At 35.3% G+C, this 12,143-nt stretch overlaps 1 protein-coding gene across 1 annotated transcript in view; it reads right to left on the bottom strand.

The window, feature by feature from the left end:
- Positions 1-1,910: 1,910 nt before the first annotated feature.
- The window catches only part of LOC145715203 (EF-hand calcium-binding domain-containing protein 13-like), a 15,547-nt gene continuing 5,314 nt past the window's right edge, over positions 1,911-12,143 (bottom strand). The window contains exons 4-8 of the mRNA XM_081794902.1: positions 11,922-11,993; positions 7,968-8,117; positions 6,398-6,448; positions 2,604-2,747; positions 1,911-1,921 (exon numbers count right to left, since the gene is read on the bottom strand). Of these exons, the coding sequence (XP_081651028.1) occupies positions 1,911-1,921; positions 2,604-2,747; positions 6,398-6,448; positions 7,968-8,117; positions 11,922-11,993 (428 nt within the window). The remainder of the gene's footprint in view (positions 1,922-2,603; positions 2,748-6,397; positions 6,449-7,967; positions 8,118-11,921; positions 11,994-12,143) is intronic.

The following is a 12,143-nucleotide window of genomic DNA, read 5'->3' as shown; positions in this document are numbered from 1 at the left end:
AAAAGACATTTGTTTCCCCAACGCATTTAGAAATACATTGTTGGCAGGGGTGTCTGCATTTGCGGAGAGTTCTTTGGTAGGTGTTCTCTGTAGACATGGGCGTTTAGGGAAAGATGCTGGTGTTGAAATGGTTTCCCTAATTTCAAGGAGCACGAGAGGAACTTTGGGGACAAAGACCAAGCAATTGTCTTTATGCAGCAGGGGCAAAATGATGTGGTTAGGCCACAGAAATGACATGGTAGTAAGAATGATACAGGGATTAATGGCCCAAGCATTTAAAGAAACTAGATAGATGAAGCTAAGATTTCTATAAATGAAATCAATGGCCAGTCCATTTGGGTAAACCTGAAAACTCCAAAGGCCTGTCTTGAGACAGCACAGAGGGTAGTGGTCCTTCACCCAATTTCCACACCTGATTTAATTCATAGATCCAGAACCCCTTGAGTGAAGAAAAATTTATCTCCTCTTGAGGAAGGACTTTATATTAACAGCAAAGGTATTTACTGTGTATCTTCTTCGACCCTGTTTTATTTCTTTTCCCTCCTTTATAACTTTGTCCCATTTTCACTTGTTTTTTTTTTTTTTTTTTTATATCGCATAAGCTGCTTGAAATCCTTTTTGACACTATAGAGACTACAAATTAAACACTTGAAATCCATTTAGTGATTTTTTTTAAATGTGATTTCATTATCTTTATTTTACAGTCACTTCTTTAAACTGGAAGTATTCACTTACCTACGGACTCTTTGAAAGGTGGACTTCCTTTAATTCTTTCAAAGAAATCTTTTAAATTCACCTCATTATTATCCGGAAATATCAAAATCAAGCATATTGTCATTAAAACCCTGATACTCAGTCAGTACACAAAATAAAGGCTCTGATTAACAATACCTAAAATCTCATTCTACCTTATTTTCTCTCTCAAATGGCTGAAACTATTTCAATGTAATTTTTCATACTTTCAGGAACCACACCTATTGATCAGTTAATGATATTAATAGTTCACTTTTTTTGACTTCTTACTCAAAAGTAAGAACTTAAAATAACTTTTGAGTTCCTTATGTATACTAAGTATCCTTTTATGATGCTTCACATTTATTAACTAAAATATGCACAAGAATTCATTCTATAACATGCTTGATGTGCCTATCCTTAAAAGATGAAAGCAAAGAGAAATTAAATAACTTGTCTAGGTCACAAGAGCCAGAAAGTGCTCGAGGCTGTATTTGAACTAAGGCAGTCTAAGGCCAGAGGTGACAATGTTAACTATTGGGACACACACACACACACACACACACACACACACACACACACAGGAAATAAAATGCAGTAATGTAACCACAGCAGAAAATATAGGGCTATACCTACAATGAAAAGACTTTAACTTATAACAAAATGGCAAGCTGGGTAGCACAGGAATGATTACAAATTCCTAAAGATGCTGTATGAAATACTTTATTCTATAAATGCATTATCAAGTTGTATGAAAAGGAAATGATAAAACGTTAAGTGGGCACAGAGATCCAGAGGGGAAAACCAAGTGAATACTAAGCCTACAGCTATTTGGGGATACATATTAGATCCAAAAGCAGCAAGGTGCTTGATTTAAATGTTCATGCATATTCATAAAAGAAATCTTGGGTCCTGCTACACGGAGAGTTTGAATTTAGATACCAAATGAAACTGGGATGCTTAAAGAATTTCAATCCAGTGAAAGGGAGATTAAAATATTATATTCACTGGCCCATGTAAACACCAGGGTGACCTAAATCTTCCCAATTTTGAGAGGCAGTGGGTAAAAAAGATCACCTGTGAAAAATCTCCTGCAACTCATGTGGGCTTAGGGTCTAAATTTATACCACTCTCATGATATGAAAAACTCCAGGTCAAAACATAAAAATTGATTGAGGTCAATAATAATCTATGGCAAAAGCAATAACCAATCAATGCTGGGGAGGTACTCTTAAACCTAAGACATGCTCATGGGATTCCCATAGAAAAAACAAGCTGGTTAAGATAAACCCCAAATAAAAAGCCACCTAAAACTGGTAAAACTCACCAGCTTCTAGAAGTATTCCCACACGATTTGACACTTAAGAGTGGATGTAAATAGGAAAGGAGATCAAGTTCACAATACATGAAGTCAAAGATGGAAAACAAAGATAAATATGTGACCACTTGGAAACAATGATCAAGACTAAATAATTATTCTTCTGAGATGTAATGAAACCTTGGGTATTTCCTTTGGTTAAAAAAGCAGAATGGGACAAGCAAAATAAAAGGTGAAATTGGGTCTCCTCTGAAGAAAGACTGCAGATCAAAATGAAGCTGCTGATGTCATGTCTTTGTTTTATTACATAATGGTATTTTCCCACCCATGCTTACAAGAAATGAATGCTAATTATCTAAATAAGCATATGTAGAGTATGAACAGATAGATACGGTCAGTAAATAAATTAGCAGACTATTTTGGCTCTAATTTATATCAACCTAGGCCTCACTGCGACTGCCTTTAGCATTTTACCTCCATATAAAACACTCTAAAACTGGTTCCTATAAACAGGAAAAAATGAGCAGAATCTCAAGCCAAAAAAAATGCTCACCACCGATGTCACAATATTTAAGGGCTTCACTGACGTCCTCCTCAGCTAAATTAACATTCAAACTTTTCAGGGCATGCTCCAAGTTACGTATGCCAATCTTGCCATTATCAACACTTGTCAAGATATAAGCAGCTTCTTTAACTGCTACAAAGATAAATAAATATATATAAGATACTATTATTTTAAAAAATGCAAAATAGTTTGCCCAGAGTCCACTATAGGTGAACTCTCAATTTAAGTATATATATTTAACTAAAATCTCTGCAGAAAAAAAGCAAAGTATTTTCTACTTGTAACTGACAACCTATTTATTTCAAGCAGCATTTAAAAAAATTAAGGGCGCCTAGGTGGCTCAGTCGGTTAGGCATCCAACTTCAGCTCAGGTCATGATCTCATGGTTCCTGGGTTTAAGCCCCGCATTGGGCTCTGGGCTGAAAACTCAGAGCCTAGAGCCTGCTTCAGATTCTGTGTCTCTCTTTCTGCCCCTCTTCCACTTGTCCTCTCTCCCTCTCTCTCTCTCTCTCTCTCTCTCTCTCTCTGTCTCTTAAAACTAAACATTTTAAGAAAAGAAAAAATTAAACCAAAAAATTATATGCAGAATATGATGGGTTACCTGAATCCACTCATCCATTAAATACTGAGTAAGCTGTGACCCTTTCTTAAATAATAGTAACATCCTGTACATGTAGATCTAAAGACTTCTATCAACTGATGAAATAAACGAAAAAAAAATGCTAAAATTTGAGATTAAAGCTCTTGATCTCCAGGGCCACTACCAGTCTATATTGTGCTTTTGTGTGAATTGAAAAAAGGCACCCCTCTCTATGTATCAATTACAAAGAGGCATACCTTCCTCTAGGTAGCTGCAATCTAGCATTGGTGGTCCTAGCCTGGAGAGCACAGTGGAATGTAGAATGCATTTCAGTCTCTACTTGTACCCTCTCAACCAGGCATCTTTGTGCAAGCACAACCCATACAACCAAATGTAGTCCTGTTGATACCACACCAATTTAAAATATAAAACATGATCATTACTGGGAGTTTCAATTTTTTGTCAATACCATTTCTCACCCCATTTCTCTCTCAACCCCAAAACGAAGTTGTCATGTATGTTTCCACAGTCCGAAAATCGTTGCATTATACTAACAGATCTAAACCTTCAGTTGGAAAGAATACCATAATACCATTTTAGACCTATATTCATTTTTACTAACATTTATTTTATAGCTACTAAGACCAACAATGAAAATTTCAGCCCTCTTAAAGAGTTTCCTTTAAATTCCTTGAAGACAGGGACTGAATTTGTCATGTCTGTAAATAAAATTATAATACATTATATAGTTGGTACTATGAGAAAAATGTGTGCCAGATATGAGCACTGAGCACTCAGATATAAAGCACTGAGACAGTTCACCTAACCTATAACTCTGAAAAGTCTTATGGGTTGAGGAGTGATGTTTGAGCTGAGTTTGGGGGGAAAATGTGAATTTGTTTGACAGAAAATATACAGAAAGGAAACAGCACATGCAAATATACGGAACCAAAAGCACATGGAAGATATGGAACCAATTTAAATTATAATAAGTAATATGGTTACAGAATAAATACAAATGCAGAAGTGATGAGAGATGAGGCTAATGAGATAAGAAGACAGATTTATTGTCATTCTTTAATTCCATAAATATTCACAATTATATAAGTCAATAATATAAAAGATTTGAAACAATGCCTAGCACAGTAAATATCATCTAATATTAGCTATTCAATTAGCTATTAATAAGGGGCTTCTGAAAGCCAAAATTGTGCTAGGATCTGGAGAAACAATGCTAGGACTTGTAGCAAAATGGAAACATGGTTCTTGGCCCAATGATGCTTCCAGGCACGTAAGAAAAAGAATCATTAACCAAATAATCAAAAATGTGACTAGAAAACAACCAGATTTTAACATGGGCAGAAGACCTAAATAGACATTTTTCTGAAGAAGACATACAGATGGCCAACAGACACACGAAAAGATATTCATCACCAATCTCAGGGAAATGCAAATCAAAATAACAATGAGATATCACCTTACACGTGTCAGAATGACTAAAATCAAAAACATAAGAAGTAACAAGTGCTGGCGAGGATGTGGAGAAAAAGCAGCCCTTGTGCAATGTTGGTGGAATGTAAATTGGTACAGCTGATGTGGAAACAGTATGGAGGTTCCTCAAAAAGTAAAAACAGAAATACTATTTGACCCAATAATTCCACTACTGGGTATTTACCCAAAGAGAACAAAAACACTAACTCAAAAAGGTATATGCACCCCTATATGTTTATTGCCGCATTATTTACAACAGCCATGATATGGAAGTATCTCAACTATCTATCAATAGGTGAATGAATAAAGATGTGGTATATTATGGAATTTGACAAAACCATGGAAAAGAATGAGATTTTTTTTGCCATTTGCAACAACATGGATGGACCTAGAGGGTATTATACTAAGTGAAATATGTCAGACTGAGAAAGACAAACACCATATGATTGCACTCATATGTGGAATCTAAAAAACAAATAAAAAAAAGAAAAGCAAAATCAGACCTATAAATACAGGAACAAACTGATGGTGGCCGGAGAGAAAGGGGGATAATGGGTAAAAGGGGTAAAGGAGAGTAGGAGATACAGGTTTCCAGGAATGTAATGACTATGTCATGGGAATAAAAGGCACAGGAAAGGGAATATAGTCAGTGATATTGTAATATTGTTGTATGGTGACAAATAGCTATGTTTGTGGTGAGCATAGCAAAATGTATAGAGAATCACTACACCTGAAACGAATATAACATTGTGTGTCCACCGTACTCAAATAAAAAAAGTTTAATGAGAAATTATATTATTTTGGTCTTAATGAATTAAGATAATTCAAAGTTCTCTAATATTTTTGCTACTTTTTTTCCTAAGTAAGCTCTACACCCAACATGGGGCTTGAACTCATGACCCTGAGGTCAAGAGTTGCATGTTCTACCAACTGAACCAGTCAGATGCTCCTACTTTTGTCACTATATAAGCTAAAATATATTGAGCATTTCTAGTGTCATTTAAAAAAATATTAATGGGTATTTATAGTATGAAGTAAATGCTATGAAAAAGACATAGTTTAATGAAAGCTTATAATAAAAGAAGCTGACCTCGACTAGCAGATAATGACAGGCTCCCTAGAGGAAATTGACATTCATTCAATTTTTTTTTTAATGTCTATTTTTGAGACAGAGAAGGAGACACAGAATCTGAAGCAGGCTCCGTGCTCTGAGCTGTCAGCACAAAGCTCAGCACAGGGCTCAAACTCACAGACTACGACATCATGACCTGAGCCAAAGTGAGACACTTAACCAACTGAGTCACCCAGGCACCCCATCACTCATTTGAAAGATGAGTAAACATTAACTAGGCAAAGAGTGTCAGGGAAAACTATTCCAGGGAACAAAATACGCAAAAGCTTTGTACTTGGAGTTCTAAGGAAATGAAAGAAAGCCATTGTACTTGAAAATGCAGAAAGCAAGGGTAATGGTACAAAATTATACCAGAGAGCTAGGACATGCAGGATTTTGATCTTTAACAACAATGAAAAATGTTTAAAGAGTTGAAAATAGGGGGACATCACACAATCAGATTACTTTTTTGAAAAAAAAAAAATTACTCTGGCTGGAGTGGGAAGAATGGACTAGGAATCCATTGGCACCTGGCAATGATCCTAAAAAATAACTCTTTCATAGGGAATGCTTTCTTGTATACATATATAAAGTCCTTACCATCTGCTGTTGGTAGTTTCAGATTTGAAGACAAAGCCTCTTTCCTAAAGTCTGCAAATTTAAATAGAGAGATTATGCCATAAGGAACAGCATCCTGATTTTACCCAGTTTGGAAGAAAACCAATGGATAAATTACATACTTCATTTCTCAATAACATTTAGCATTGACCATCCCCTTCTTCTCAAAATCCTCCACTAGCTTCCAGAATAACGTTCTCTACTCATCTTCCTCTTACTTCTTAGACTCCATGGATTCGTCAAGCTCCACCAAGCTTCTTAAATGTGGCTGAGATTCTAATGTTACAAATGCTTCCTTTATCCCTAAGAGAACAGCTTAATCCCCAGGCTCATATATTCAATAACGTGTTTAATTATTAGTCTGAATTGTCCTTTTTTAGTCCTGCCTGCCTACCTATCTATCTAATTCTGGAGCTTTTCCTAAGGACAAGGTGCAGTTATACGCTTCATCCTATACATTTTCTACACAAATGCAAATTGATACAGAGATCTATTTGAGGGACAAGTGATAGAAACAAAATATGTCCATTTGCATAGATGGACCACATCGCAGTTAGAGAGCAGTTTAGAATAACTCACAACTAGTACAGGTATTACCTTGAAGCAAAAGGAGGTTAGAATCAAGATACATTATATTTACATTAATTTTTAAAATGTGATCCAAGCAGGATTAAAAAAATATAACTAACCTATTAAAAAGTACTTTCAAAATAGTAGGTTTGGCAATTTTACAAGATAACTCTAAAACAGAATTTCTCAACCTGAGCAAAATTACATTTGGGGCCAGCTAATTATGTGGGGGAGTGCTGTCCTATACATTATAGGGTGGTTAGTAGCATCCCTCACCTCTACTCACCAGATCCCAGCATTCCTCCCCCATCAGTTTTGACAATCTAAACTGTCTTTGCAGATTGCCAGTTTTCCCTGAGACACAGATCTGATCTCATTTTTTAGCTGAAGTTAAATTTAAAGGCAGGGGATGGCTTTCCAAGTATTGATAAAACCCATCTGGGTATATCCCAGATAAGAATATGGATGGATCAGGTAAATTCTTTGTAAATAGAGCAAATAGCCAGATCAACACTTACACAGAATGTTATATAGACCAATGGTTTAATTGTTCAACAATAACTTGTATTTTTCAAAGAGCCTGTCACCTAAAAGAAAAAGAAAGCTAGACAACTATTAGGACCTCTCTAAAATTCATAAAAGGAAAGGGATTAACTTTGAAATGAAATTACTCTAGAAAGAAACATTTTAAAGCCATATGACAACGTATATAAATACTTTCAGACCAAGTTTACAATGCAGTCCAAGAGATCATCCAGGAATTTGATACTGTAATAACTAAATCTCCGTGAATATAGAATATAAGATATATCTCTAAATCTGATCTGTAGTAAATTGCATTTCAATACATTTACAGTAGTATTTAGGAACTAAGTATTAAGATTTAATTAATTAGTATTTGGTAAAATATTTTAAAACCTTGGATAAAATTTTAGAAGAAATTTTTATTACAAGTTGCTGGTTATCTGCTCAATCAACTCACCGTCGAGCAAGGAATCATCCAACACTTCTTGAAAACTATTATCAGTGAAATAAATTCTATTGGTGTTTCCAAGTACATCTGCATAGTTGTCCTTGCCAGACTGATCACTTTCTTCCATACATTCCAATGTACCGATGATGTCATTCAATACTACAAACACAGAGAATATACATGCAACATGTAATTCAGTCCATGGATCTAAATTTTTGGAACATAACAGTAAAACTGATGGATTCTTCCAGTTTTGCACTGTCCAAAATGGCAGCCACTACCCACATGTGGCCATTTAAAAAGGTAGAGCAATCCGTTCTCCACTATAGTTTTCTATAGCCCCTTATCTTTATTCTTAAAATTATTTTGTTAAAACTCTGGGTTCTGCGTGGGCTATTCCTTTATGAACAAAAAAGTATGCCAAAGTTTCTCTAGTGATTCTATTAACGAGCTCACCATTTCATAAAAAATACCCTCCATTCGTCACACCTGCTCCCAAACTCCAATCCTTCCCTTTCTACTTTCTTTCCCTACACCCCTTGCTCCTGTCAGCTCACTTTACCCAATTTAGAGAATCAGCAAAGCCTATTATGTTTAGCATGATAATATCAAACATCTGAACTAGGAAATCCATGACTGACCACCCCCCCTTAATTAAAACAAACAAAAACCTCTTCACATTTCTAAAGTACATGTCTAAAAAAATAATCTTTCAGAATTCATTAAGAGAAATATATAATAAATTACTTTAAAATTAGCTAATTTATGTGAAAGTATAATTTAATATATTATGTTGTTCCATGAGTTAGTCATTAGTCATTGGTAAGAAGTTTCAAAAATAGGCCATGTGAGGAATGGTTGAAAGGAAATCTGAGTCCAGAGAAAAGATGATTCAACATAAAAGAAAGAAAATATAAGAGCTCTCCTCCCATCCCTGGAGGGCTACTGACGGGGAAGAGTCCAAATGTTAAGTTTGGGAATGGAATTATAAGGCAGGATTTCCATCAAATATGTGGAACAATTGACTAGTTCTACAGCTGTCCAAAAATTATGGAATGCGCTGCTTCAAAGAGTCATAAGGATTTCCAAGACAAACAGTAGGATGAGTGTCCCTTACGATTAGCCTGTCCCTGAAGCCCACTAATGTGTTTTTTTAATTTTTTTTTAATGTTTATTTCTGAGACAGAGAGAGACAGAGCATGAGTGGGAGAGGGGCAGAGAGAGAGGGAGACCCAGAATCTGAAGCAGACTCCAGGCTCTGAGCTGTCAGCACAGAGCCCGACACGGGGCTCGAACTCACAAACCGCGAGATCATGACCTGAGCCAAAGTCGGACGCTCAACCAACTGAGCCACCCAGGCACCCCTAATGCGGTTTTTAAATAAACATGTAAAAATCGAAAAAACTCCGTATCTAATTAACACAGAAACTATCAAATCCTCTACTATAGACCTCATTCTCTGACCACAGTAAACTAAAAATAAACAACAAAGAGAGGACAATAATGAAATTCAAATTCAAATTTAAAATTTTTAAATTCATTTAAAATTTTTCAAATAATTGCTTTAAAATTTAAGGTTTTTCTCTTAGGCAACTCTTACATCAAGGAGAAAATCAAAATACAACTGAATATGCTTAGAAAAAAACAAGAATAAAGACTTTGATAAACCAAAGTCTTACTGAAATGAAAATTGATAGTCTTAAACATTTATTTCTCAGTAAGAAGAAAAAAGTAAGTTCATAATTTAAACAACTTAGAAAAACTACAAAATGGACAAAAGGGAACAATAGAAAGGACATCCTAAAGATAAAAGCAGAATTTTTTTTTTACTACAAATAGAAACACTAAAGATAAATCTAAGATGTAGAGCTTTAAAAAGAGAGATAATTAAAAGATCTGCTAGGAAATCTAGAAGAAGATATATATATATATATGTGTGTATATATGTGTGTATATATACACACATATATACACACACACACACACACACACAAATATATATATACAAATTTAAGAATGAGAAAATAACCAGACACAAAAAAATCAAAAGAATTATCACTGCATAGGATTGTACTAATATTCCCAAAAAACACTTGAATAAAATAAATTTCCTAGGAGAATAAAAATTACCAAAACTGACAAAATAAAACAGAGGATGGCAATAAGCAGTCCACCAAAATCAAAGTCAAAGATGAATAATAAACTAGAAAAAAAATGGCAATAGACAAGACAGAACATTAATGTCCCTTATATATAAAGAGCTATTTAAAAAAAAAAAAGAGCTATTTATAAATTCATATGAAAAAGACAATCTAATTAAAATAAAAGAAAAGCATATTCGACAATCATATGAAAAATGTTTTACCTCACTAGTCATTAAAGACATGCATATTAAAACAATAATAGAATTCTTTTACCAGCAGAATTTTCAATAAATAATATCCATTACTGATAAAAGTGTGAATTTTTACAAACTTTTTGGAGGATAATTAAGCAGTAGCTGTTAACATCTCACATCTGCATATATTTCAGTCTAGCAGTGTGACTTCTGAGGGTTTTATCCCCCAGGAGAACTTTATGCACATATATACATACAACAATGCTCATCAAAATGTTTCAGTGGTGAAAAATTGGCAAATTTTCAGATTTTTAATTGGCAAATATCATCAAAAGTGTTGTGGATAAAATGACAGTACATCCCCCAAATGGAATATTATTGCAGTCTTTAAAAAGAATGAGGTTGCGGGGCGCCTGGGTGGCGCAGTCGGTTAAGCGTCCGACTTCAGCCAGGTCACGATCTCGCGGTCCGTGAGTTCGAGCCCCGCGTCAGGCTCTGGGCTGATGGCTCGGAGCCTGGAGCCTGTTTCCGATTCTGTGTCTCCCTCTCTCTCTGCCCCTCCCCGGTTCATGCTCTGTCTCTCTCTGTCCCAAAAATAAATTAAAAAAAAGTTGAAAAAAAAAAAAAAAAAAAGAATGAGGTTGTTTATGATACAATGGAACATGGAACAATATCTAAGATACACTGTTAATTTCTTTAAACCTGCAAGTCGTGGAATATTATGGACATGGTAATTTTATTTTAAATTTTTTTTTTAACGTTTTATTTATTTTTGAGACAGAGAGAGACAGCGCATGAACGGGGGAGGGGCAGAGAGAGAGGGAGACACAGAATCGGAAGCAGGCTCCAGGCTCTGAGCCATCAGCCCAGAGCCTGACGCGGGGCTCGAACTCACGGACCGCGAGATCGTGACCCGGGCTGAAGTCGGACGCTTAACCGACTGAGCCACCCGGGCGCCCCCATGGTAATTTTATTTTAATTAATTAATTATTAATTAATTGATTTATTTATTTAGAGAACAAGCAGGGGCAGAGAGAGAAGAAAACAGAGGATCTGAAGTGGGCTCTGTGCTGACAGCAGAGAGCCCAATGTGGGGCTTGAACTCACAAACCATGAGATCATAACCTGAGCCAAAATCAGACATTTAACCAACTGAGCCACCCAAGTGCGTCTAATTTTTAAATAATATCAGAATACACAAATATTCATAGATTCAAATAAAAAAGGCTAAAGGGATATTTACCACACTTTAACAGGGATATTTCCAGAAGGTGACATTACATGAGCCTTGCACTTTATATCTCTTACATTTCTGGTCACTAAATTTTTTTATAACAGTTTCAAAATTACCATTATTATATAATAAAATGTCCTTACTTTAGCTATTGGAAAACATCATAACCTTGTCATTTTCCCAATCTTTTCCATTCAAATACAAATTCTTAAATGAAAAACAAATGTAATCAAGTTTGCCATAACTGGAAGAGTTCAAATGTAGATGAAACAAACATTTGGCACAGATACTACAAAGAAGATCTGAGCACCAAATATAATGTTTGGCTACGTGACCTCTGAATGAGTCCTGTGTTGTTTGCCATTCAACAGTTTTACCATAAAGTTCTTACCAACAAAAGTGGAAAATTTCTGAGTGTCCTTCAAAGCCCTCATACAGTCTTTAACATTCACCACGTTGTCATCTGTAAGAGAGAGAGGGGAGGGGAACAGACAAGAATCCCTGGAAAACGTAATATTAAAAAGCTCATATGAAAATCAAAACCAGCATACAATTTCTTTACTTTACATACAAGATACTTGGGATTCATTTTCACCCACTGTGCCTTGCAATT

The sequence above is a fragment of the Panthera onca genome (assembly GCF_046562875.1).
Source record: "Panthera onca isolate mPanOnc1 chromosome E1 unlocalized genomic scaffold, mPanOnc1 haplotype 2 h2.Chr16_ul_9, whole genome shotgun sequence".
In the NCBI taxonomy this organism is placed as follows: domain Eukaryota; kingdom Metazoa; phylum Chordata; class Mammalia; order Carnivora; family Felidae; genus Panthera; species Panthera onca.
Note: the sequence above shows the minus strand (reverse complement) of the source record. Positions and strands in the feature narration are given on the sequence as shown.